Source organism: Ammospiza nelsoni, chromosome 5 (assembly GCF_027579445.1).
Source record: "Ammospiza nelsoni isolate bAmmNel1 chromosome 5, bAmmNel1.pri, whole genome shotgun sequence".
In the NCBI taxonomy this organism is placed as follows: Eukaryota; Metazoa; Chordata; class Aves; order Passeriformes; family Passerellidae; genus Ammospiza; species Ammospiza nelsoni.
Window position 1 is genome coordinate 29,874,977 of NC_080637.1, and position 25,314 is coordinate 29,900,290.

The window sequence follows — 25,314 nt, forward strand, 5'->3', positions numbered from 1 at the left end:
CTTTGAAAAGAATATGAGTACTAAAGCAGCATTTAAAGAATGCTGTCATCTTGGGCATCTTCCTCCTCTCCTCTTTTGTCTCCACTGTTTGTGATGCATTCTTTACAAATTCAGCCTTTTCAGTCTGCAATTTGTAAGCATTGCTTTATTCTTTATTTTTCTTTGAGAATAACACAGGTTTGGTCAGTAGCCTCCCTTATTTACTGTCCCAACAGAGCAGTAGTGACAAAAGGGTTTGCATTCTGCAGTAATCCTCACTCATTAAGATCCTTCACACAAACAACAAAAACAGCTGCAGAGCTTATGGAAGACAAACCAACCCTTGGCAGCTGGAGAGAGGAGGAATTTGGAGAAGATCCCCTGCAAATCTGAACAGATCCAAGTCACACACAAATACTCTCTACTGACTCTGCCAACATCCCACTGGCACATAGGGGATCTTTGGGAATGTGAATTTGCTATTTAATCCACTGTAATGACAAATTACTTATGTGTATCTTAACAAAGATAAGACATGATAGGCATAAGGCTGTGCTGGGCATAAGCTCCCACACTTAAAAGAGCTACACAGGCAACACTTCACCTGTAGTGTCCAGATTCCCAGGAATACTGGCAAAGAAGTAACAGCATACATGAAAATTAAGTCCTTGAAAAGGAAAGATGGCACAAACAGAAATTTAAGGTAAGAGAAATATTTATTTAAATTTGCACAATAACGAGCTTATACTGAACAAAGTCAATCAAGAAATAATAGTAAGTGCAGTAAAACAAGGAAATATTGATGACTTTTCCCATCAGAAAACATTAAGAAGCCATGCCTGTGCATCACGGGTTTTCTTTATTTTTTTTTGGATTTTTTCTTGTTTTGTTTTTATTTTTTACAATAACTTCTTTTTTTTTTCAGCGCACATACTGTACATATCACATCTTAGCTGCTAGGTTCATTATTCCTGAAGGCTTCATCCTTTTACTCAAATATCTGCTAAGTTCTGCAGTAAGCAATCAAACACATTTGTGCAGTTCCAAATATGATTAGGTAAATCTGCTGCATCTCGTCAAGCGTTGGACTCTCAAAGCTTCAGAAAACCCTGTAAGAGCTCCTAGTTGATTTTAGATCTTGACATCATTATGTACAGCATTACAATGTGTCACTTTACACTAACCTAAACATTCTGCACAAGGATGCCAGACAGACAAATAGCCAGAAGATTTGGGCTTAACCTCATACAAAGGTTTACACATCTGAGCTTGTCTTGAGTCCCATAAATTTCATTCTGATTCAGGTAACTGAGTTCATCACATATCTGCACTTCAGATAGATAAAACCAACCTAATTTTAGTTTCAAATTTGAACAATTTTTGGTCTAAAGGTCTATTTCTGTGAAGGAAAATTCTTTATCCAGAAACTGCTTGTGAGAGATAGTTGTTGGTGTCACAGTTCCTGAAGGCACTGTGGATCCACTGAGCAACAGACATGGCCATTCTGAAGGATGGAAAAAACAGAAAGAAGAATTGAAACAATTTGCATTTTGTACAAAACAAGTAAATTTAACAAACTCAGCTGCTTGCAAATACCCATCAGATTTGAACATACAGACTTGTAAAATACAAAAGATGTACAGACTTGGATCAGATTCATGACATTGTCCTCATGTCCTTATGCTGCCCGAGGGAACAGGCTATTATGATTCCTCTAATGGCTTGGCTTGTTGTGGTCTGTGTCCCAGAGCTACAACACTCAAACTGGAAAACACTGGGATCAGTGGAAGGAATGCTCCCCACATAAAGGTATCAGGCATCTGCTCAAATACCTAAAGGTGTTGAACAAGACAAGGCATTTGGGAGTTTTATTCATATCAGGCAGAAGGGATTCTGGGTTTTATTTAGCCCTGAATGCTTCAACTTCATGCATCCTGGCTGTAACACCAGCAAACATTAATCCACAAACTTTTTCCAAATAGTCCAGATATTCTTATGAGAATACTAAGGGCAATTAAGGGAACAGATTGCCTATGGACATCATTAAATACTGGAGAAATAATTTCTGCATCTCTACTGTTTCTTAAGTCTGATTCTTAAAATGCAAATAAAAAATGTGTATTATTTATAAATTAGTCCAAATACATTCAATTGACTAAACCGATAGGACTTATTAAAACCAAGGTCTGAATAATTCAAGCATTTTCTTTCACTCCTTCTATTACAGGAAGTTATAATCCTACTCTCCCCATTCTTTACTTTTGATTAGAATTGTTTTTGTGGCTAAGTCTGCTTTAGCTGATGCCCAGGTTTCTAAATTCTTAAAGGATTTGTGTAAACCTATTTTGCTATAGCTTGTTTAGAGAGGCTTAGACTGAGCTTTGACCTTCCATGAGATGCTTTACAAGTGAAGAGTGGGGTGACACAGGATGAATGAGAAGGAACACTGTACAAACTGGGCACACCATACCCTGATCTGGAGGGAATGGGCTGCTTGCCTGCAGAACTGCAATATTAAAATGCTGGCAACATGAGCAGATAATGTATTTCAAAATCAATGCTGCTCTGTAAGGAAAATTGAATAAGATTTGGGCTTGTTTAGGGACTAAGTGGTAGCTCTTCTTTGTTAGGCAGTCACACCTGAGTCATTAAAATTATGGGGTTTTTCAGAGTACCTGTTTTAATCCTTGCTATGTCCACATGGCAGCAATGGATTTGATAAGTCTCTGTATGTGTTTATACTGAATACCAATTAGTCAATGCTTAAGGTTCAGTCTTTGCTTCACACAAAAGGCCAGATGGGAGCAGCACTTGGGTGGCCATGTCAGAGCTGATACATGCCTTCTGCAATGCCACTGATGAGCAGCACAACAAGAGCACATTTCCCAGCACCGAGTGTCAAAAGTGCTTCAGGGAAGAACCACACACAATAATTTCTTTTACAGATGGGGAACCAGATGCATAAGAACCTTAGCAACTTGCCTGAGCAAAAAGTAACTTCTGGCATTGAAGCTGGTGTAAAGCACCAGCTTATGGACCCTAAAAGCACAGGTTTTTAACATCCTCTGGGCAACAGCTGGCTTTCTAACCATTAGCCAGTTGTCAGAGCACAGCATTTTCTTCTAACCACTGACCCATTCTGACATCAGGACAAATGCTGACACTTCCTTTGTGCATACCACTGCCCTTGGAACACGACTATGCCTCGACAGCAGCACCTATTGCACACAGTATTGCATCAGAAAAAGCAGAGCAAGGAAGTGATGCTTGACAGCTTCTGCTGCCTGATCACACAGAATTCTCACAGAAGGAGGTGTTGAAGATAGATTTTTTTTTATGAGCACCTTTTCAAGTAGTTAGTTGTACCATGTATTGGAGTTTGGGAAGCACCTTGCTTGTGAAGAATATAGAATAAAGCATAAAATCAACTGTGAATTTCAGTAGTAATTAAGGAACTGTGTATGAATCTTGCTCTCTCTCCTTGGCTGCTGTGGAAACACATATTGTCACTATTCAGTATCGAGTGGCAAAAACCACAATTAACTTTATGATCTTATTTTGAATAAAAACACTTTTGTTAAGCCCTTTTTCTATTTCATCTGCAAAAAGAAATGCCAGAATTCACATATGCCTGTAGCCATTAATTTTTCTCCTCAATCAATTTCTTTGAGTACAAAAACAGTAAACGTTCTAAACACATTTATTAATTTTAAAGTACAAAAGCTATGTAACCATATAACTAGTCCTTTTATCAGCAAACAATTACTATTCTCAAAAAGCAATTCAATCAGTTCCAGTAACACTATAATATCACACTGAACAAATTTCTTGTGCAAAGTCTAGGCTCCCAGAGCCATACTTGCACGTTTCCAAGACAGCATGGAGCTTGGAGCTCCATGTTTAGTTTCGAACTGAGCTACCCCAGTGGAAAAGTGAAGCCCAGTACCTTGTCCACAGCACTCTGAAGCATGGGTTATCCTGCTTCTGATCTGTTAGCATGTCAAACTGTGCTTCCAGCACTTGCAAGAGTACAGTTAACTAAGCTGAACACTTTTACTGTCACCTCTGCTGCTTTAAAACAAGTGTAGACACCAAGTGTTCCCTGAACAGACTCAGTGCCATATTAATATTTATGTGCCACAGAACAAGCTGGGAAGAAGCATCTCAGCCCCATCTTTATAACCTTGATTACCTTGCACTGGCAGAGGGTGCACTCTGTGCCATGCTTTATCCAGGAGGACCCAGTGAAGCGAACGACGTTGGTTTCATCCAGACACGTTTTGGTGATGTCGTTGCGGATGGTGTCGGCTTGGCAGGGGTCGGAGACACAGCGGGGGCAGCACTCGTTCTCAGGGAGCACACTGAACTCACAGTCCACCTCTGGGCAGGGCAAGGGCCAGCAGTCAACCTCTCCTTGCTGTTTGCAGAAACAACATGATATCGTTATTATTATTATTATTATTATTATTATTATTATTATTATTATTATTACTATTATGTTCCTCATCCATTCCTCTGAATCACCATTATGTCTCCTAGCTGGCTATTATTCCCCATCTGGTGCTGTTCAGAATTCAGCACAGAAAACATTGATATTCATTGACTGTGGGACACACAGCAGATCAGGTGCTTTTCTCTGCATGCCATTCAGACAGTAGATGAGATTTAACTTGGTTCAGTAGACTCTCCATCAAGCTGCAGGTGAAAATTCACCACAAAATTATGCAATACAGGATTGTGGCCCTTCTTCTGCAAGGGAGAGAAGTTGTAACATGACTGCAACTGCAAAAGTGTGCCAAAATTTACAGGGCTTCTTTAAAATTTTTCAGTGTTCTTTTTTTTTTTTTTTTTTTTTCCCCCAATGTAATAGGGAACACCACCACATTTTCAATGAGAGGACCTCCACCCACTCCACTCTCTATCCACTTAGGATATTATGAGCAGAATATCTGAAGTTCCAAACTTATCACACCTTCTACATGGTGGATTTAGTACAGTCAAGGTAAGAAAAGGCCTGGACAGAGACTTGTGTTGGGCCAGCATATCCTTATGGGAACTCTATGTCTGAACACAAATCTAAAGATGTTTAATAAATCATATCAGTTACTAGAAGCTGGAATCAGCTTCCCTTCACTCTGGACAAAGGCCAAAGTTGCAGATCTATTGGTCAAAGAAAATACTTCACAATAGTCAATAACATACTTTTTTTTTTTTAAGCAAATCTCTGACTTCCAATTTATTCAGCTCATTTGAGCACAGATTTAATAGTCTGGACTTAAGTGGGGCAAAAATAACAGCATTTAGCCGTAGGAAATCAGTATATTCACAAAATATGTATTTAATTCTTTGAGAATGAGGAGTTTGCTATCTCCAAAGCAGAAGCTGAAAAAAAATCACAGACACTTGTAATAGCCCCAAATTTCCTCCACTTGTTGCAGAAAGTATTGCAAAGTTAGTCTTTTAAAAAAATCTCATCTGGGACAATCTTCTTCTTTTGAATTGTTTGATGGTAAGACTGAAAGCAATCTTTTAATCCCATCAGTGATCTTGACACTTCAATCTATTTTTTGCAGTGATGGACAGTACAGGGAGTAGACAATACTTTGTCACCCCAAAAAATCCATGGTCACTGAAAGAAAGCAGACCTTTGCTACAGAAGTAGCATCTTGAAAACAAAAGAAACATCTGTTGAGATCCTAAATTGTAGGTTGGTTATTTTTTCATTTTTAAGACATTTAATGAAGCCCATGGTTATCTATTTCATTGAATTTTTGCAGTGGTAGCACTGTAAGCACAGTCTACAGAAATGTGCTTCTGGCTGTTCTTCATGATACCTTGACAAGCCAAAGCTGCTACATGGACCAGCCTTTACACTTGGAGATAACTTATGATAAAAGCTAGTTGTTTTTATCTTTGGATTTTCTCTGTCACAGAAACTTCATGAGCAACATTATGCAGAATACTTTTTGCTTAGAGTCCAAAATACATACCTAGGAAAAAGGTGACAAGCTTTAACAGATTTTTTCAAACTTCATTTCACTCTTTTGAAAAATGCAAGAAGTCTTATTATTTTTCTGTTACTTGAAATGTCTGAATGAATAAATAAGTTTAAGTTTACCAGCATCCTTAAAAATATCAGCTGTGATAATAAATACATATTTAGAATTTCCTTATAGAGCTTCATCAGTCCCTGAATAAGGAGCATGAGTGTTGCTGCGTAGGTGCCATATCCAAATGACCTCCACTATGCTGAAAGCACCTTCATGATTAAGTAATTTATATTATGTCTATTGTGTCAAAGCACATTTTTGACAAAAACAGAAAATACTGACAAAAATCCAGGAAAAGCACATTTTAATTATACATGCACTTCAGGGAAAATTAAGTGGATGTTAATGCATGAAAATGAAACTATTCACAGATCAGAATATCTCATATCACTTTCCCTCCTGTCTGTGCAGCTGTAATCAGGGACCTTACCAGACAGCGGCACTGCTGACAGTTCTGTATCCAGGAATCACCACTGTTATAGGAAAACTCCCCACTCTGATGTAAACATTGACTGCTGAGCCTTGGGTCACACTCAGGACAGCAGAAGAGGTCAACGGTGGGATTTTGGCAGTCGCAGACCATTCGCCGGCACATCACGTATCCATTCTGGTTTTAGAAGAGACACACACAGTGATGGCAGAAATTTGCACAACTAGCTAAACTCCAGCCAAAATTTTGTATTTTACCATGATTCTAAGCCATTAACAGCTCACAAGTTTTCCACTAGACAGTATCTTTGCCAAAATACAATTCAAACCAAGCCAGAAATCCCCATACATGCTCACTAACAACCGTAAAATTCCCCTGTTGTCTTACTCACATCCTTCATTCAAACAATCTCCAGGCAGTGCTCCCCCGAGGTGGTGAAACCCAAGGACATCTTCCCCAAGGGTTAGACTTCAATGGATTGCACTAAGTTTGTAATTCTCATAGAGATGCTTGATGAATCTTCCTTTAAACTTCGTAGAATATCACGGTTACATAGAATACCAGATTGGAGGGTGTCAAGGAAGATCAACCCCTCCGCTCCGTAATTATTCACACAGGAAGATGATAGGTGATTGGAAACGAGACCATGTATGCTAAAGCCGAGCTGCTGAAATGCTCAGGATACTGTCAGCAGTGTTTTGGCCCTTTATTCTCCATCAGCACTTAGCTTGGGACCAAACTTCCCACAGCAAACATTTGAGGAAGTTAGCTGAATTATCCTGCAGACACAGAACCTACTTCTATTTATAGTCATCTGCTTGAGATACTGGCATCAGACTCCAGCCCAATAGGTGTCTAGACAGTTTATTTGCATGAAAATGCTGCTACTCCCACCCAGAGAACACAGGTGGCATCTCTGCTAACAAAACAGCACTGTCATCCTTCTCCCAGTACCACATAATAAACTTCCAATGAATGTTTTGCTCATGCAGGTTGGAGAGAGAAACTATCTCCAAAACCCTGTGTAATACATGATTTCATTTCTGTAGCTCCACACATGCACCTGAGAAGGCAGCTGAAACAGGAATTTCACTGGGATCCTGGTGCTCTGCCCTTCATCCCTACCAGCACTTTGCAGAAGCAGCTACTTGCATTTGTACTGACCTGGCACGAGCAGACAGAGCATCTGTCATTCTCCAGCACCCAAATCTGGCCATTGTGCTTGATTTTGCCTTCATGGATACAGTCTCCTGTGCAGTTCTTGCCATGGGGACAGCGACAGTCATAGCCGCCGTCCAAGTTAAAGCACACAGTGTCATTGGCACAGCTGTGCCTTCCGGTCCCACACTCATCGATGTCTGCAAAAACATGCCAGGGAATGCTCTCAGACCACACCCAACTAACAAAAGCTTCCTTGTGGCAGTCAATACAAATGATTCTTAGCCATTAAGACCTTCACCTGAAAATTAATTTGTAGTTCACCAGAATGGGGAGAACTTAAAAACTAACAAAAAATTTTTTATGAGTCACATCAGCTCTTTCGGATCATGTTTTAACCTGATATTTTGAGTTTTGCTATACATATTTCTAAGTATAGCAAATGTCAATGCTATCGAGTACAGTAGATAGAATGAAGAAACCACAAGAAACATGAGAGAAATAACAATTCTTAGCTGCCTAAAAAGCCTTAGTTTGTGGCAACCATACATGAGACATGTTATGTGAAACAAGAACAGCTTCAGAAGCATGTTCTTAAAGCCTTTTCCTGGCTCTGTCTAGAACATTGGAGTTCACTTGATGAGAATTTAATGTGAAAGGTGATGTCTGACCTGCAAGCTCATTTAAGTCAGCACACCATGCTTTAAATTTCATCATTGATTAGAATGTAAAAACTAGAATATTTTAAATATTCAAGTTGCAGTGACAGCTATAGCCCTTCTGCCTAGAATAGAAAATAAAGAAAAAATCATGTTTCCAGTGAATAAAAATAAATTACCTCAAAACAAATATTTCTCGAAGAATTAAAAAGTACTTTAAAGGCCTACTTCATCAACGTACACACAACTATTTTGCAAAGGCAAGCTAGCAGCACACACTGCCTTCTACTCAAATAGTCTTTATTTAGCTTTTATAGCTGTTTAAATGGAGAAAAATGATCATAGAAAGAAGCTTCAAAGGGGCATGAAGTAAATGGATATATGCAAAAAAAGTGGAAAACAGAATAAGAGTAAAGGCTAGAACTACAGTGATTGTAAATATTGAGATATTGAGTTCAACTCTAAACACAATTTCTCAGCAGTATAGTCCAAGTTCTTGATAAAAGTTCATTAAAATTAGTGATGTTATAATTAAATGTCCACCAGAGGAGTGAGATAAAATAAGCAATATGGTCATGCATGCATCTTTCACCACCAGCATAAAACCCTAAAAAACAAAACACTCAGCTTTGGGTTCAACAATGGAAATGAAATCTCCAATCGACCTCAAGCACACTCAGTTTAAAGCAAAATAATTCAATTACCATTTTAATTCTAGGCGTGGCTATGGTCAAAAAACCAAAAAAGTTATTCAAGTTGCTAACATGAATATGAATTGGGATGAAAAACAGCAGGGAAATTATTAGAACTCCATTGTACAAACTAGCAGCATAGTAGGTTTCCTTCAAATACTTTGTGCAGTAACAGTGGCATAATCTTAAAAAGAATTGCAAAATTACTAGGGCTTATGGGAAGATTGGGGGAAATATCATTAAAAAGACATGGATTGCTCATGGATTGCTCATGGATTGCTCATCTCTAAAAGAACACGAGCAAGAAGAGATATAACAAAAAAAAAAAAAAAAAAAGAATACTCCAAAGAAGAAGACATGTTGAGAGCTTTTCTTTCCATACTGGCTAACACACTAGATAAGGGACAGTGAATGAAAGTGAAAGACAACAAATTTATGCCTGATAAACGCAAATAACTTTTCATAAAATGCTTAAACAAACTCTGACACTCACTGCTACAGAATCCTAGGGGGCAAAAAAACCAATTGCATAGGCAAAAGTGTATAAAGCCAGCCAGAATATTCAATTTTCAGTGCTAAGAGATTTTTGGAGAGATTGTGATTTTTGGATACATTTCATGCGTTAGGGCCCATGGTACACTTATTTATGTAACAGATAATCCAGAAGAGGCAAATAATCTGAGATCTCTCCATCTTCTACCTCCCTGCCTTCTGAGGCATCTGGAGGCAGTCACTGCTGTAACAGGGCAGGAGATAACTGGGACCATGAACCTAAGTCAGTGTGTCTGAAACATCACTGGCACATCAGACAGGAAACCCACCCCAACAGTCAGGACACATAACCAGTGGAACAGTGGCCCTGCAGAGGCTGTCCAGACTCTCAGCTTGAAGGATTTTAGAAAAGTAGCGAACAGGAATGGTTTGAGTGATGCCAGTTTGGGCATGGAATGGGCATCCCTGCCAGAGCAGGGATGGAAGAGCTACTCTTTCCTTCCTATATTTTCTCTTAAATCCAGCCAGAAAGTAATATAACCTGGCAATTTAAAATTAAGGTATAGCTGTTCTTAAGCCATGCAATAACAAGAACAGACACAAATTCATTTAAATGTAATGATTCGGATTAACAGCAAGATTATCTTTATTATCAAAGTAATTTTTGATAAATTACTTTCCAAAACTTGTATTCATTTGTTTAGGACAGTCTTTTGTACATAATTTTCACAGAGCTGTCATAAATTAATAACGTCACTTCTCAGCAACCTATCTACTTAACAGAAGGCAAACATACTTAATGAGGTAACTGGACAAAGTTCAGCTGTCATGTAAACAAGAAAGCTTTCCTTTAAACAACAAATGGTAATCCTATAAACACTGACTCTGCTTTCGGCACTCATACACAAGTCTATTTCACAATTTTCCCAAGAGAAAAAGGCTTCTGAGATTTATTTTTCAACACAGTCACAGTAAGTGAAAATAATGGAGGTTTCATCATTGACTCTGGTATTGAGCCGAGCTTATCTGGCATTGAGAACTTCTGAAAATTCCCAATCTTGTTTTTTTCAGTTGTTTTATTTATGAAAATAAATGTTCTGGATAGGACAATTTAAATATCCCTAGTCACAGCAGGAGCTATTTACATTTTGATTCTAACCTAATCAGAAACAGCAGTGTGTTTATGATGCAGCAAGAGAAACACCAACTTTTCATGCATGAAACTCTCATCTGCATTATTCATCCACATCAAACTTCAGGCATTATCAGCAAAGAACTTGCACACAAATCATCCATACCAAAGCAAAACTTTGTTCAGTTTTTTTATTTTAGACTTTTAACAGATGGTGAATCATGTTACTGAAATTGTGCTTACAGCCATAACCAGCTATGGACAAGGGACACTGGGTGCTGCATCTTTTGTGTTTGAAAAGGGAAGATGGTAAGATTACAGATTGCATATTACACTCTATCGAGCCACAAAGCCATTTTGTGACTTCTTCCATGCTATTAACAAAACACACAATCAAACAACCTCCAGCCTCTTCCCAAAAGAAACTAAAACAAAAAATCCCCAAAAGAGTCCCCCACAAACCACTCAAGAACAAATAGTTCACTTCAGGCTATTTACAACACACTGCTTAAGAACCAAGCAGCTTGAATGTTAGGACATTAGAACATTATGTCTCAAAAGACTTGGAGGTTTGCCTCAATAAAAAAACCCGACAGAAATGAAATGTAACTAGTTATCTAGTGCTAAACTGAGAATCAGTTCTTATTTATCAAACCTACATGAAAAATTACAGCAGCTTTCATCTGTCTCATTTTTAAGGATTTTCTTTTCTTACATCATCTCTTACAACCTAATGTTGCAATAACAAAGGCATATCATGGGAGAAGAAGTAGTGATACATGTTACAGAAAACCAGGAGTTAATTCTATTACAAATAATTTACTGCCTACACAGGAAAAATACCAGACTAAAGCCATACAATATGGTGACAGTAGTTAGAATGACTAAACTCCTTCTGCAGTATTTGTGAGACTGCAGACATAGAAAACTCCATAAAAATGGGAATTTCAATTGCTCCAGGTTGTGACCCAAGGCTGTACTTAAGAGATTCCCTGTTTCTTGGAAGAGGTAGTCAAAGAAACACAGACGAACAAAGCACCATTTCATTTGGCCCTGAGCAGCAAGCAGCCTCTGATTCAGAATGTCTCATCATTCTGATATTGGTTAGACTTACTTTTTAAAGAAAAGGGGAACATTTGTATCACTGAGAAATACTGGAAGAGATGCCTCAGGAGGGTGGACAGCTCCTTTGCTCTGAAGCCACTCAAGTTGCTCAGTTACCTTTGCTCTGAGGAATAGCATTAGCTCAGCAAGGTGAAAGTACCAGGATACCTGAGTACCTTTTGCTTAAGGCAAAAAAGGAAGCAGTGCATTTGCTAGGGAACCCAACCTCGTCTGAGCAGAAAGCTCTATTTCTGTTCTTTTCTGTCCTGAGTAGATCTATTGACTGGTGTAATCATTCTTCAAAGAGCAAGTAAATTGTGAATAATTTATTTCTGAGTTCATGTAAGCCACCTCTGAGAATGCATACCAGATGTGGAAGATGAAGAGCTGAGACTTCAGATGTTGGTAACATCAGCTTGACAGAAATGTCATTTCCTTCTACAGTAAATGTGTTCAAATTGCTGTCTTATAAAATATAGCGGTCAAGTTTCTGTTCTATCAGTCCTTTTATAAAAGACGAGAAAATCTGGAAATTTTGTTTTCTTCCCACACTCCAGAATATTGAAATACTAATGTGTCTCCATATCTACCTTCTGTTTGGTGCTGCTTAAGTTGGGTTCACAAATCTAATACTGAAGCCTTAATGCCTATAGCTCTATTTGGGATAAATGGAAAAAAGAAGTCACTTTATTTGCTGACCTTTAACAATCATGAATAAAAGCAAAAGGATTTTGATGGAGCTTTGTGAGTGCTAGCAAGGTTTCCTGCTGAAGAGTAATGATTTTTTATTTCCTGTTTCACTTAATTGCTGTCAAAAACAAAGCTTCTGATAAGCCTAAGTGTAGGACTCCAAACTGACAGTGGTTTTAACTTCAAAAAATCTCATGTACTAGTTAAAATACCGGATGCGGTGTGAGATAAATTGAGACATCCCAACAGCCAGCAATTCCTCTGCCTTCCAGCTCCAGAGACATAGATGCTAGAGTTACCATTTTGGACTTGCTCAGTCAGTAAGGCTGGGGAGCATACTGAGGCTTGCAATATGCCTCCATCCCTCATTATCCTGGATTGTTGAAAACAGACTTCAAGTGGAGCCTGAGCCTCTGTGCTGTCAGGCTGGCTGCTCTGTCACCCAGAGAAGTAAGTGATTCTAATTCTGGAACAGGATGGCAGAAAAAACCCATAAGATACTTCAGAACAGAAAACCCAAATGTGAGTTCACATATGGATAAACCCTTACAAGCAAAAAAAGATTATTTTATGAATTGGACATTCTGGATTGATCTATCCAAACCTTTCATTTGCATCTGTCTCATTTAAAGAATGTAGTACCTGCTGAGAGTGAAGGTACATTGATCTCACATTCTATACTAACAACAGCTGGTACCTGACAGATACTCTTGGTAAGTCCTAAGGGGCTGCCTTAATTAGGTGAGCTTTCTTTGGATGTGGATGTGTGCCAAACGTCCAACAACTGCTGAGGCATAGCCAGCACTATTCTGGTACAAACCAATATAGCCTCCCTCTTCAACTGATTATGGAAGCTTTTAGGCATTGCAAAGGACAAACTCAAAGGAATAAGGATGTTACATAGAACTGCAGGGCAAACATTAATGGAGCCTGAACTTTCTTATTTTAGGATTTTGCCCTCAGTTGTTCTAGTTTTTTTACTGCAATGAAGCCTGAGGATGCAATATCTACTCCCTTAGCCCAGCTTTCTTTATGAAATGGTACATAAGAGACAACCTTCAGTAGCAGTAAGACTGTTTAAAGAAACTATAAAGAAAAGCTGTCAGGGGCAAAGAGGAAGATACAAGTTAATATACCATACTGAGTGCTATATTTACATATATAAAATTTAAGACTTTGCAAAGCCAAACAAACTCAAGGCTGATATTCACTTTTCTGGAAATATAACAAGGCATAACATAATTTTATTTCAAAGGGAAAAACAGCAAGTGCTGCTAAGAGGTTGAAGCCCTACAGCTGCATTTCTCATAATTTCTCTCAGTAATTTTTATAGACACCATAGGTCTACCTGGGGGTATAATGTGAATCAAAACTATTAGCAAAGAGATCTCTAGGTCTTCCATTGCCTGCAGGTACAATAAAATGGGATCATGAATTTTTGCATTCAAGTACATTAGTCAAAATATTCAATATTCTCAGTGTGCCAAAGAAGCAGCAGTAGCCAAGGCCAATAGACGTGTAAAATAGGCAATTCAGTAACTATTATTTTATTATCAAGCATGGACAAAGTCTAGTGCTACCAAGGAGCCCAGCTCTAGGTAGGAATATTTAGTATGATGTCCTAAAAGGGATAGGTGCAGCATTGGAATTTTGTTAAAATAAGGTTTTTAAGGAAATGCTCCTGTGCATCTGTGATTTTAACAGAGGTGCTTCCACATGGATTTTTAAAATTGGAGTCCCTGCTGAAGGAAACAAAGAACTGATTACACTGATCACTGAAATGCTTTGTGCAGTATTTCAGCACATGTGCAGGGGACACAGAGACTCAGTTTCAAGGAAGATGATGTAGAACAATCAAGAAGGAAAAGCTTCCTTGGCTTTTAAAGGTTTTTTTCCTCTAGAAGAAGGAACTTACTTCAAGGCAACTCTAAAACTTACAAAAGATGAATCAAGATAAGCCTATTATGCACTCTATATAAAACACTACTTTGCAGTAGTTTGCACCGTTCCTTCTACAGCTCTGCAAGCTGAAGCACTTACACAAGATAGAAAGTTTCAGAGGATGCTGGTCCTGGATAGAGTTGAAGGTGAGAATTGGAGAACTGTGATTTGAAATTAGAGATTAGTATAGCCTGGAAGCTGCTGCCCCATTAAAGTGACTGTCTGAAAGACCATCCACCACCAGCTCAATCTAATCACATCTAACTAGGGGTTACTGAAGAACTATCAAAAGCAATCCATTTTCTTTTGTCTATAAACCCAGTAGGGCAATCTCTTACAGGGGAAAGATCTGACAGCAGAGAAGACAATTGCTTCTGCACTACGGTGTTGTGCTACTGCAAGTTCAACTTCCCACACTGCAATGGATTTTAGGTTGTCTCTTCATGCCCCTTCTGGTTTTATTTTTATCTGAGACAACATGTCACAAGCTCCAATCCAATAAAAAATGATGTGGTAAAACTAATCAAATATCTAACCTTCCTTCCCATTAAAGCCAGGCTGGAGCAACCTGGTCTAGGGAGATGTGTCCCTGCCCAGGGGGGAGATCTTTAAGGTACCTTCCAATCCAAGACATTCTGTAATTCTGTGACCTCGAGTTGCTAAGGATCCCAAATGTTTGGAGCTGCAATCAATCAAACTGAAAATGTTCCACTGTTAGTCACTAGGGTTGTCAGCAATGAAGATAGTTTTCTGGCATCTGTGATTTAATTCTAATTACTTGTTATCCTCTGTGTACGTTTAATAAAGAGCTGCTGGCTCTTTGTAGAAAAGGTCAAAACAGACTAATAATTGCAGCTTCTGTACACATGTAGCAATCCCCACATATCTTCTCCCTCGGCTTTTCATTTGTTTAGAATTTGCTGCTTAATTGATTCTTGTTTGAACACATTGTAACACAGCCACTTTGTATCGTGGATCTCTCTTGAGATAGCATGTGCCAAACCACTATCTTCAACCCACCAGGTAAGTGTTATACTGACACTGAAGATAAAACTTGGGATATTGAGAATATTTCCATAAATGCCTGGCTGGACTATTTATTTCCTGTGCCACGAGTGACAGAAGTGCAATATTATAATCAGAGGGATCACAACTTATTCTTTGCACCTTCCTGTCCTAACTCCTGGCCAGCTAACACTGACATTTAGTTAGCTCTTGACAAAGAAAGCTCAACTTATGAAAGCAGTGGTTGCCTTAAATTGCTGATTCCTCCTGGGAATACAGGCTTTCAGCTGTGATGAAAATGTGTTGAAATAAAGTATTGATGACCAGAAAGGTCATTCTCACTCCTGGAGAACTGTCTGTGTGTCTGCGTTAGAGAAATTAATTCAATTGCTTCCCTTTGGGACCAATGCAGCCCACCAATGTGTGTTTAAACAGCAATAAGAAAGCTTACGCTGTGAGCACTGAATATTTCAGCACTCAGAGAAAGAAGGGAGTAAGGGTGATAATTTTGCCCTGAGAAGTGCATGGCAAAAAGACTGGCTTGCTCTGTTATTTAAGAGCAGCAGCATGAAATATCTTAAGATGTCTTAATGAATAACATTATGTTATTAAGATTAAGATATCTTAATAAATAACATTCCATACTAACAGATCTGCATCTGAAAGTAATTCTGTTCTTATTAATCTGCTGTTCCCTGTAACGTCATTCATGAAGACAGAAAACCTTTCCATCTCCTTGTTCCTCTTGTCACTCTCTTGTCCCCTACACCTTGTGCCAGCCCTATGCCCACTGAGCTCCCTAGTCTGTAAAGCAGGTCTGCAAAGTGCTGCCTTCTAGAAGCAGTTAGCCATCACACAGGAGAAACACCACAGTATGTCCAAGGTATAGGTAAGAGTCTCAGGGACGCATAATCATTTTCTGCAGCGGGAAATATTTTTATCAAGAACTATTTCAGTGTACGAGGAAAACAAAGTGGAAGAAATGAGGTCTGGATTGAGGCCCTTTTCCTATGCACAAAGAATCTGACATACAAACAGATTACTGTGGAGTGACAGATTACAGTGCATGCTACCAGCCCACGGGAAATCACTTATGCAAGGGACAAGCACAGAAGCAGATGTAGGGCCAGAGAAATTGCATTTCAATCACCATGCCTGACTTTACATATTATGTTAGCAAAACACAGAAATGCTCCACTATTGCTCCACATTCTAGGAATATTCATACTTTTATTCTTTTGCCTTTGATGATGATGCTTATTTAGATTGCAATTCTTTTGGGTCAAGGTTTAAATTTCACTGCAGTTTTCAAGACAATGCTTGACCAGTACAATCTGAAACACTAGACATTTTCTGTACATTTTCATGTGAACCATAAGAGTACCCCACCTTTTTTGGACACTGACCTTCACAGGATTCTCCACTTGGTGAAAACATCCCATTGTCATGGTAGCCATCTCTGCACTCGCAGTGGTACCAGCCGGGCAGGTTAATGCAGTTAGCACGGCTGTCGCACTGAACAAAGCCATCCGAGCACTCATCAATGTCTGTTTATTAACAACAACAAAACAGAGCAAAATTCACACAGAGAAAACTGCTGTATTCATTCAAGGAAAGAATGATATGCCTGGTGTTTCTAGGTTTCACAGAATTATTTTCATTACTGACACTTGAATTTGCAGAATTAATGGCAATGAAGTTTTGAATTTTTTCCATAAAAATACTCGGCTAATGATTTTGGGCCTAACAGCAGCAGAGGTACTGCTTATCCCAATTTACTGCCGACATAGTAGCAACCCATTTTGTCACAAAACATGACAGGTAATCTGACATCTGTTTAAACTGCCCCTAATATGAAGAAAATAATTAGGTCCCAGTTCATATAATAAGATATTAAACCTTTGTGTAGTGCAGGCTGCCTGATAAAACAGATTTTTTTTTTCCAGGGGTATATAAAAACATTAAATATTTACTCCAGTCCTTGCTTATGGTTTTGGTGACACCAATTATAGGTTAGAAGGGCTTCCCTATCCAGTGGAGTTCCTGTTGATTTATACCAGCACCTCTGAATCTCTACATAACCGACTGCAGGCTCCTCTCTAATCATCAAGGAAAACAACTGGGTTTCCAAACAAATGCTTAAATCATGAGGGTGAAACACAACACATTCTCCTTCTCCTGGAAATTGCTTTGGGAAGGGTGTCTTTTAAACCAACAACTTCCACTGATTAAACTTTACAATAACAATTTATCATAGAATGGATTTTTTTTTAATGCACTCACTAGACCCAAAATCCACCAAAGCATATTCTAGAGACCTGTACTCACAGACTTAGCAGAGATGCAGAGAACTTTGTGACATGTTCACTTCCAATGCCTTCAGGTACACAGTAAGCTGTACTAAAGAATAGGTCTCAGAGTGTGAGTGCTGTTAACAGTTAGGGAATACTGGAGTATGGAGTCAAACAGGAGTAAAACTGAGCTATTTCCCCATCAGATCACTGCCTTATCACTGTGTTTTATACCAGAAGTAGCATACCTATCTGAGCATCAAGCTGACTGAGAGGTGCCTACAGAACCAACACAAAGGGAGGCACAACATGTGCAAACTTCCTTCAGAAACAAAAAGCTCTAATCACTCTCCACCATGAGTTTGAACAATGAATAAACTCTCAGTGTACTGGCCACTCCAGCCAAAGCAAGGATTCCATCTTTCTTCAAAGGCCAAGTCTTTAAAACTGAAGAGATGAAGTAACAAATTAAGACTCAACCCGCAGTTGACCTAGCATCCTCTAGGATGCAGATACGAAGGAGAGGTGTGATGTGACCACTGAGATACATGTGAAATATGTCAAAATTCTGCCCACAGTCCCTGTTACCTCCCATTTTTATGTCATTTGCTATTTTCATAGGAAGAAGTGTAAACTGGCTAAGAAAATAAACTGTGAGCTACAATAAAGTAAGGAATCTCTTTTCTGCGAATAATAATGTGTGGCTAGATGGACATACTCTTACCAAATATTTTGTGAAACCTATTCAAAGACAAACTTTTTAAAACCCTGAAACTTCCTCATCCATTGAGACCACTTTGTTCCACATTTCAAGGTGATAAAAATATTAGCGTGTGGGGAACACCTGCATAAACTACAAGATAAAGCGCAGTCATCCACATTTGGGTTTGAGTTTTGTTTTTCTTATACATGACTGGGGTATGTGGGATGCACTCTGGGTATTTTATTTACACGCTAAATAATTGTTTTAAAAATTTCTTTGGAATAGCTGTACAATTGTATAATGAGCGCATTGGTTTTTAAAAGCTTTACAGATCCTTGACAATACCTCATTAGAAATTTTTGCTATGATGAATCAATCTGATTTTCTATCAACAGTATCTCTAAACAGGCATCCCTGATGTACATTATCAGTATTTATGATGATAAAAACAACCAATACTCCTGCTGCAATATTGCAGCAAGTGTCTATTTTGCTGCTTTATGCACCACAAATCAAGCCGTAAGTCTCTACTGGTTTAAAAAAAAAATTCAACTCCACTATGAATTCCAAGATAATCATCTGAGTAGTTGTACTGCAGGACTGAGAAATGCCAAACCTGTACAATCTTCTGGTGCTCAGTGTGTTTCTTTCTAAATCAGTATAAACTCTGGCCTTTTTCTTGTGAGCAGCCAGGAGCCAGTGGGACCTCAGAGGTGTTTGAGAGATCAGAGGAAGATCAATGAAAATTATGTTACAGTACTGAGAAAAGGTTGGCTTGCAGTCTGTGTCTTATCTACTGCTAGTTGCTCAGAAAGCCACAGATAACTCAAGAAAAAGGAAAAGAAAAGAAGAAAGGACTGCAGCCTGGAAGTTCCCTTACCACTGGGGAATGTGCTGCCTGGCTGCCAGCTGGCCAGCCAGAACAGAAGTGACCCTGCTGAACACTGGGGATCACCAGGCCAGTACAACATAACCTGTGCTTGGCTAAAGCTCCAAACTCCAGAGAACCAACAGTGCATGCCCACTCAGTGGCTGAAGGAGAAGAGCTGCTGTCAAGATTTGATGTTAATCTTCACACTGGCTACTTAATAACGTTGCATTAAGACACTGGATGGCATACACTTCTTTGGGAAAGCAGAATGTATTTATCGGTGACGAGCTGGAGAAACAAGTGTTATTTAGGTCAAAGCAACAGATATGAGTTAAAGAAAGAGGAGCCTGTGCTCCTCTTTTCAGAAAAAAATATTTGTGAATCTGTAAGCCTCACAAGTGTAAGAGCAATACCACATTCACAAGTGGAATGCATTCAGATGAACTCCTTGATTATTCAGGAAAAACAAGCTGTGAATGTCACATCAATATTGGTAAAATGAAAACAAAATCAGCTTCTCTGTCTTTATTTGCAAACTAGCTGATGAATCCATAACACAAGAAGTATTACTTGGGATGAAATGCTTTATCTGATGTCAATAAACAAAGAAATACATTCTTCTGGGTTTTTTGGGACTGCATGCAAAATTGGAGTGGAGTTACATAAGAAAGCCTCATCAGAAGCATGTATGGAAGCACACTGCAGGTCTTGAAGAACGTCTTACTCCTCAAGACTGCATGCATTGGAACCATTGCTGCATCCATGCTGAAAAAGCCATCGTTCCTTTCAGGATTTTGCAGCAAAGAAAGGAAATAAAAAACACTTCTCACCACTAATTTTTAGGCAAAAGACATCTTAAGCATGTGCCAGTCTGTTTCAGAATATAGATCTTTTTTATGCACAGAACTTTGTTTTAATTCTCACAGCTAATGCTGATTATTAATTCACATAGAAACCCGCTCTGTAATGGGACAAAATGTGACTGTTGCAACCCTGTTAAACAGGAAACGGCAGTAGAAATGTGTCTTACAAAGCAAAAGCACTGATTTAATGGAAAAATTTCTTGACATTTGGATAAAAAGATTTCTGTTTTCAAATAGGCATAGCATGGCTCAGGAAGTGCTGCAAAAGTATCTACAACTGAAATTATCTTATTAGTATGGGAAAAGCAGACAGAAATGATTTCCCCCTGTCCTATGGTGAAACCTTCTTGGATGAGTCATCTTGCAGCTGCTCAGTCAGAGGTGTAACCTGACAAGAGAAGAAAAACTGATTGAAGTTTTGCTTGGCCAGTGGCTATGGTCTATCAGTGGGCCATACGGAATATTAACAGTGATAATGAAATCCTGTTTGATGCTGTACTATAAAAGCATGGAAAATGAAATATTACCCTATAAAAGAAAGTTAGCAAAAGGCTTTATATTTTCACTTATGCCAGTCAGCCTTCTTATTTCCATATTTTGTTACCCATTTTTCAACTCAAAATTTTAAACTTTTGTTGCTGAGGCCTCATTCTAATAAAGTAGACACAAAATCAAAGGCATTTTGAAAGTAAGAGCTGTATATGCCTAGCTCCCCTTGACATGACATTTGCTCTCCCACATACCTTCCTTGTACCTCGGGATCACTCATTTCCTTAACTGTGCCAACAGTTTCAGCTATTGTACCCTTTTCTCTTGGGAACACTGAGAAAACTCTGCTCCCTGAAGAGTAAAGATCATTAGCAAATTATCCACTGGTACAAAAAGAAGAAAAGGAGAACTAACTGCCTGATTCATATTATTATGGAATTTCTGTATAATAGGACTTTTTGAAGACTGAAAGTGGTATAAAATTGCCAATTAGAAAGATAGCAGTTCTCTTTCAACCAGCAACAGGACCAAGCTCTAACGTAGTCAAGCTGCACTCCACAAAGAACCATGGCATGGGGGAGGGGTGTTGCTACCATTGTATATTACTCACTTCAAGACTTAAATGTTTATCATTAAATCCTCCTTTTAGAAAAGCCTGCACTCCCAAACTTAGAGAGACACAGAGCAAAACACAGTCCATAAATATGTTCTATCATAAACTGCTTTATCCAAGTCAATACAAACCAAAGTCCTTGCTCATCAAAAAGTCAACACCACAGATTGGAAGCTGTGTATATTTAGAACTTAGCTGTCTCCACACTGGAAGGTTTTCTGTGACAGAATAATATCTGGCACCTAGCTAAGATTGCCAATTAATAGAGATTCCCAATTGCATAATCTGTCCCAGTGCTAACTGGGTTTTGTCACTGGGTATGGCTACAGAGATTAATGAGCAGCCAACATCTCCCAAAATGTTCAGTCACTCCTGACTCAGCCTAAATTTGAGATCCCATTTCAATGGCAACAGCCTTTCCAGCCTAATGCTAACCTCCTGAGCCATCCACATCCCACCCCCATATACAGTATAAATAAAGTGCAAACAAACAACTGAAAGAAAAAATCATTTAAGCCACAGATCACTGAATAAGTGCTTTAGCAGACTTGGAAGCTGCTTAAACAGATAAATCTTCAATATTTGGGTTTTTTTCAAGGGTACATTTGGAACAGTCAGACTCCAATATGCCTTTGCATATGTCAATATAATTTCAAGGATATTATGTCTGGCTTGTATGTAAAAAGGTCATGTTTCAACTATTCAGATTTATGCTCAGATAAGAGAATATACAGCAGTATTAAGATGATGTCTGGGTTATCTAATTTTAGTAAATACATATGAACGGAGGAAAAGGCCTTATTCAATAGGACTAAATATAAGTTCACTGTACTACATGAAGTATCTGCTATCAAGGACTCAATTTTCTGGACTAGCCTTGATAAGGGTTCATCTCTGGTGCAAATTCTGAAGTCCCATCTCTTGCATTTGAGAACCAAAAAGTGTTTGTTTTGGTTTTCATGTGACAACAGATTAGTTCAATATACTGGAGTAGTATACTGGAGTAGTTCAATATACTGGAGCTATCTTACTGCTAAAACAAAACAGTAAGGATTTTGGGATTTCTATTCCACTACATTCTCATATACCATATGCATATAAATATCATAAAGAGGAATAAACCCCCCAAGAATACAGTGGCTAAGAATGCTGACATAATCCAGGAAGATATCAGTTATACCAGAAAACTTGAGTTGTTTGGAATTACTTTTAAATCTATTTTGTGAAGTTTGATCAACTCTTTTTTTTTTTTTTTGTAACACTGACTTCAAAAATAACTTTCTCCCTCTGTCAATCACAGTCCTAGAACCTGATTTTTGTTTACAGTCTCACTCTGATTTGTCACGTTTGAGGAACTCTTTAAAGATATGATATCACATCTTGAGTACTAGGACATTCTTTTCACTGTATGGGTTCTCACATCAAAGTTGTCATTAAACCATAGAATATTCTTGATTTTAATTACAATTTCATCCCAACATTTTATTCAGTTACAAGTTTAAATCATAAAGGGCAAGATTACGGATGGTCCGTGGGACACAGCAGGGAGAGGAGTCACCCACAATTCTACCCTACCATAACACAGCTCCATGAGCAGAACTTTCTCTACACAGCACTAGAAACACCAGTTATCTCATATACAGCCTTCAGAGAAAAGTAAAGACTGTGGCACTTCCTCTCCCTGCTCCCCTCGATAATGAATAAGGCCCACCTTGGGGGAAAAAAAAATATTTGGAATGTCTTTGGAGTTACTGCTTCCATCTCAACACCTCCCAGATCTAGCAGAACTTCTGGTTAAGTCATCTTAAAATTGCTTTGACAGGTGGAGTCAGTGCTGCAGATGATATGTTCTTCACTAAAAATTTCCAACTGTCATGTTGCATGAAAAAATAGCTACTATTATAACAGGTCTTTTTTTTTTCATTTTAATCCCAGCAAGACCATGATTGCAGTTTATAAAGTACCCTGTCCATGGAAAACTAATTTAGTTACATTAATGAAAAGGAAGCAAAATGTGATTGAGAATGTAATACAGAATTATAGTTCATTAATTCTTCAAGTATGCAATTTTCCAGACTCCTGATCCCCCATTGATTTCTGCACACCCCCATAGGTCCTGCTAAATGCCAGGAAAAAAGAAATTCAATCGTGTTGGTATTTCATGTGTGGCAGTGGCAGTGCTCCAAAATTAGATAGAAATGTTATCAAAGGGAATTTTCCACTGACTGCTTCACCATGTGGCCCTGCTAACAATTCTTTGTTGTGAAAAATTGATCAATCACAGACCACACCAATAATTGAAACTATGCCTTCCATTGCACACCCAGTGTCATCAAAGGAAGTGTATTTGTAGCAAATACAAATTGAAATTCAGAGCACCTAATTGGCCATGAACTAGGCACATTCATGAATACTGTAAAATAAAAATAATTTATTTTTCAGCTCTATTGTGTGACACTGATTATGCCAATCCTCATTAGAAAGACTAGTAAAGAGGAATTGGGTCTCTATTTGTAGTTGTTGACAAATAGGTGGTTTTGCCTTCACTGAGTTCATCATTCTCAGTACAGCATTTCATGTCAACTGTAACATGCTTCTGTTTGCTCATTAGCCCTATCTTGAAAAAGAAAAGTACTTCTTTTCTCCAAGATAGCAAAATCACTTTTACATCTTGACACACCTGTTTCAGACACCAACTAGCATCTGAAAGTCACATCACTCCATCTGCACATGAGAACCAGGACTAACAAACACACTAGTGGCCAGCTGCTAAAGATGGGGAAAGGTTGCTGAGTTCTAAGCAAAAGGGAACTAACTTGAAAAGAGAAGAACTAGTTTTGCCAAATGTTACCTCTTTTCCAGTGGGTGTGAAGGAAGCCTTCACCTGCACAGTGTACCGACAAAAGGTCTTGGGTTTCCTCAAGTGAGGAGTCAAGACAGCCATAACCATGAGTTAGGATGTCTACACATGAAAGACTGATGCAACCAGCATATCCTCAGCCTTGTAAAAGGTTGTTTCAGATCAGCTCTGTTAAGAATTGCAGTAAATTCCCAAGCATTAAGTTCCCAAGCATAAGAGGTAAATTATGGAAAACAAACAAAAGAGCCCTCAAAGCAACTCAAACACAGCTTGGGGAACTAGGAATTGTTTTTGACACCCTGATTTGAGCTTGGTCTCCTGCCACAGTCCTCTACTCTTTGGTCAGGTTATTGCACATAGTATATGTGTGCTAAAGTTTAAGAAACTCTTTCACACATGTTCTTACCAGTGGTTTCTTACCAGGACTCTCAGTCCATAGACAACTAATTTGCATTGCTACTCCTGAACTGTCAAATCATGTAGAGATTGTTTTGTGCTGAAGTACAGAAAAAGGAAAAAAAACACACACATCATTCTTTCATGCTATAGCTGACAACAACTCATCAAGAAAACAATAAATATTCTCAATATAAATATGAAAAAGCTGTAGAAACAACTTAAAACTAAACTACTATTCCTTTGCTTGGGCTATAAACATATCATTGGCATGATATGTACACAGACTACAGACATCCTCATGCTGACAGCAAAAGAAAGAGCTCCATAGGGATACAGGACAATGACTGGCAGTGTTATAGATTTTAATTCCACTAATAGTTGAATGACTCATAATTCATGAGAGAGCTTACAGTGAGTGATGAAGGTCATCCCCATCTCCCTTATATAACAGAAGAAAATTCTATTATAACGCTGCCCAGCTGAACTATTCACATTCTATTTATAGCCCACTGTATTTTAAGAATGTAGTTGAAACTTTAGTTTTCATGTTTAATAAAGGACTTTTTTCCCCATAGCAAATAATAGCTAAGTAGTGGATGCATTTAGATTTTTTTAGAAATAACAAGAAAATCCTGTCTCCTTAGAGCTCTTTTGTAGTATTCTCTTTTCCCTGGTGTCTTTCTCCCCATTTTTTTTCTTAAGCTGCTACATATATGATTGGAGTTTTGCAACAAGCTAAAGAAAGATATAAAGAGAAAAAGGTAAGTGTCAGTATGTGACTCTTCAGCAAAGAAAAAATCTTTTGTGATTTAAAACTGTTGACACTGAGGAAGGAAAGAAATTATATGCACCCAAGAAACTGTGTCAGGCAAGGAATATGGAGAAAAAGACAC

The 25,314-nt window shown here is 38.4% G+C and overlaps 1 protein-coding gene across 2 annotated transcripts in view; it reads right to left on the bottom strand.

Moving 5' to 3' along the window:
* Positions 1-676: 676 nt before the first annotated feature.
* Positions 677-25,314, bottom strand: part of NELL2 (neural EGFL like 2) — a 135,420-nt gene continuing 110,782 nt past the window's right edge. For both annotated transcript variants that reach the window (XM_059472921.1, XM_059472920.1), the window contains exons 16-20: positions 16,739-16,879; positions 7,624-7,817; positions 6,460-6,636; positions 4,172-4,396; positions 677-1,483 (exon numbers count right to left, since the gene is read on the bottom strand). In XM_059472921.1, coding sequence (XP_059328904.1) covers positions 1,433-1,483; positions 4,172-4,396; positions 6,460-6,636; positions 7,624-7,817; positions 16,739-16,879 — 788 coding nt within the window. In that variant the 3' untranslated portion in view covers positions 677-1,432. The remainder of the gene's footprint in view (positions 1,484-4,171; positions 4,397-6,459; positions 6,637-7,623; positions 7,818-16,738; positions 16,880-25,314) is intronic.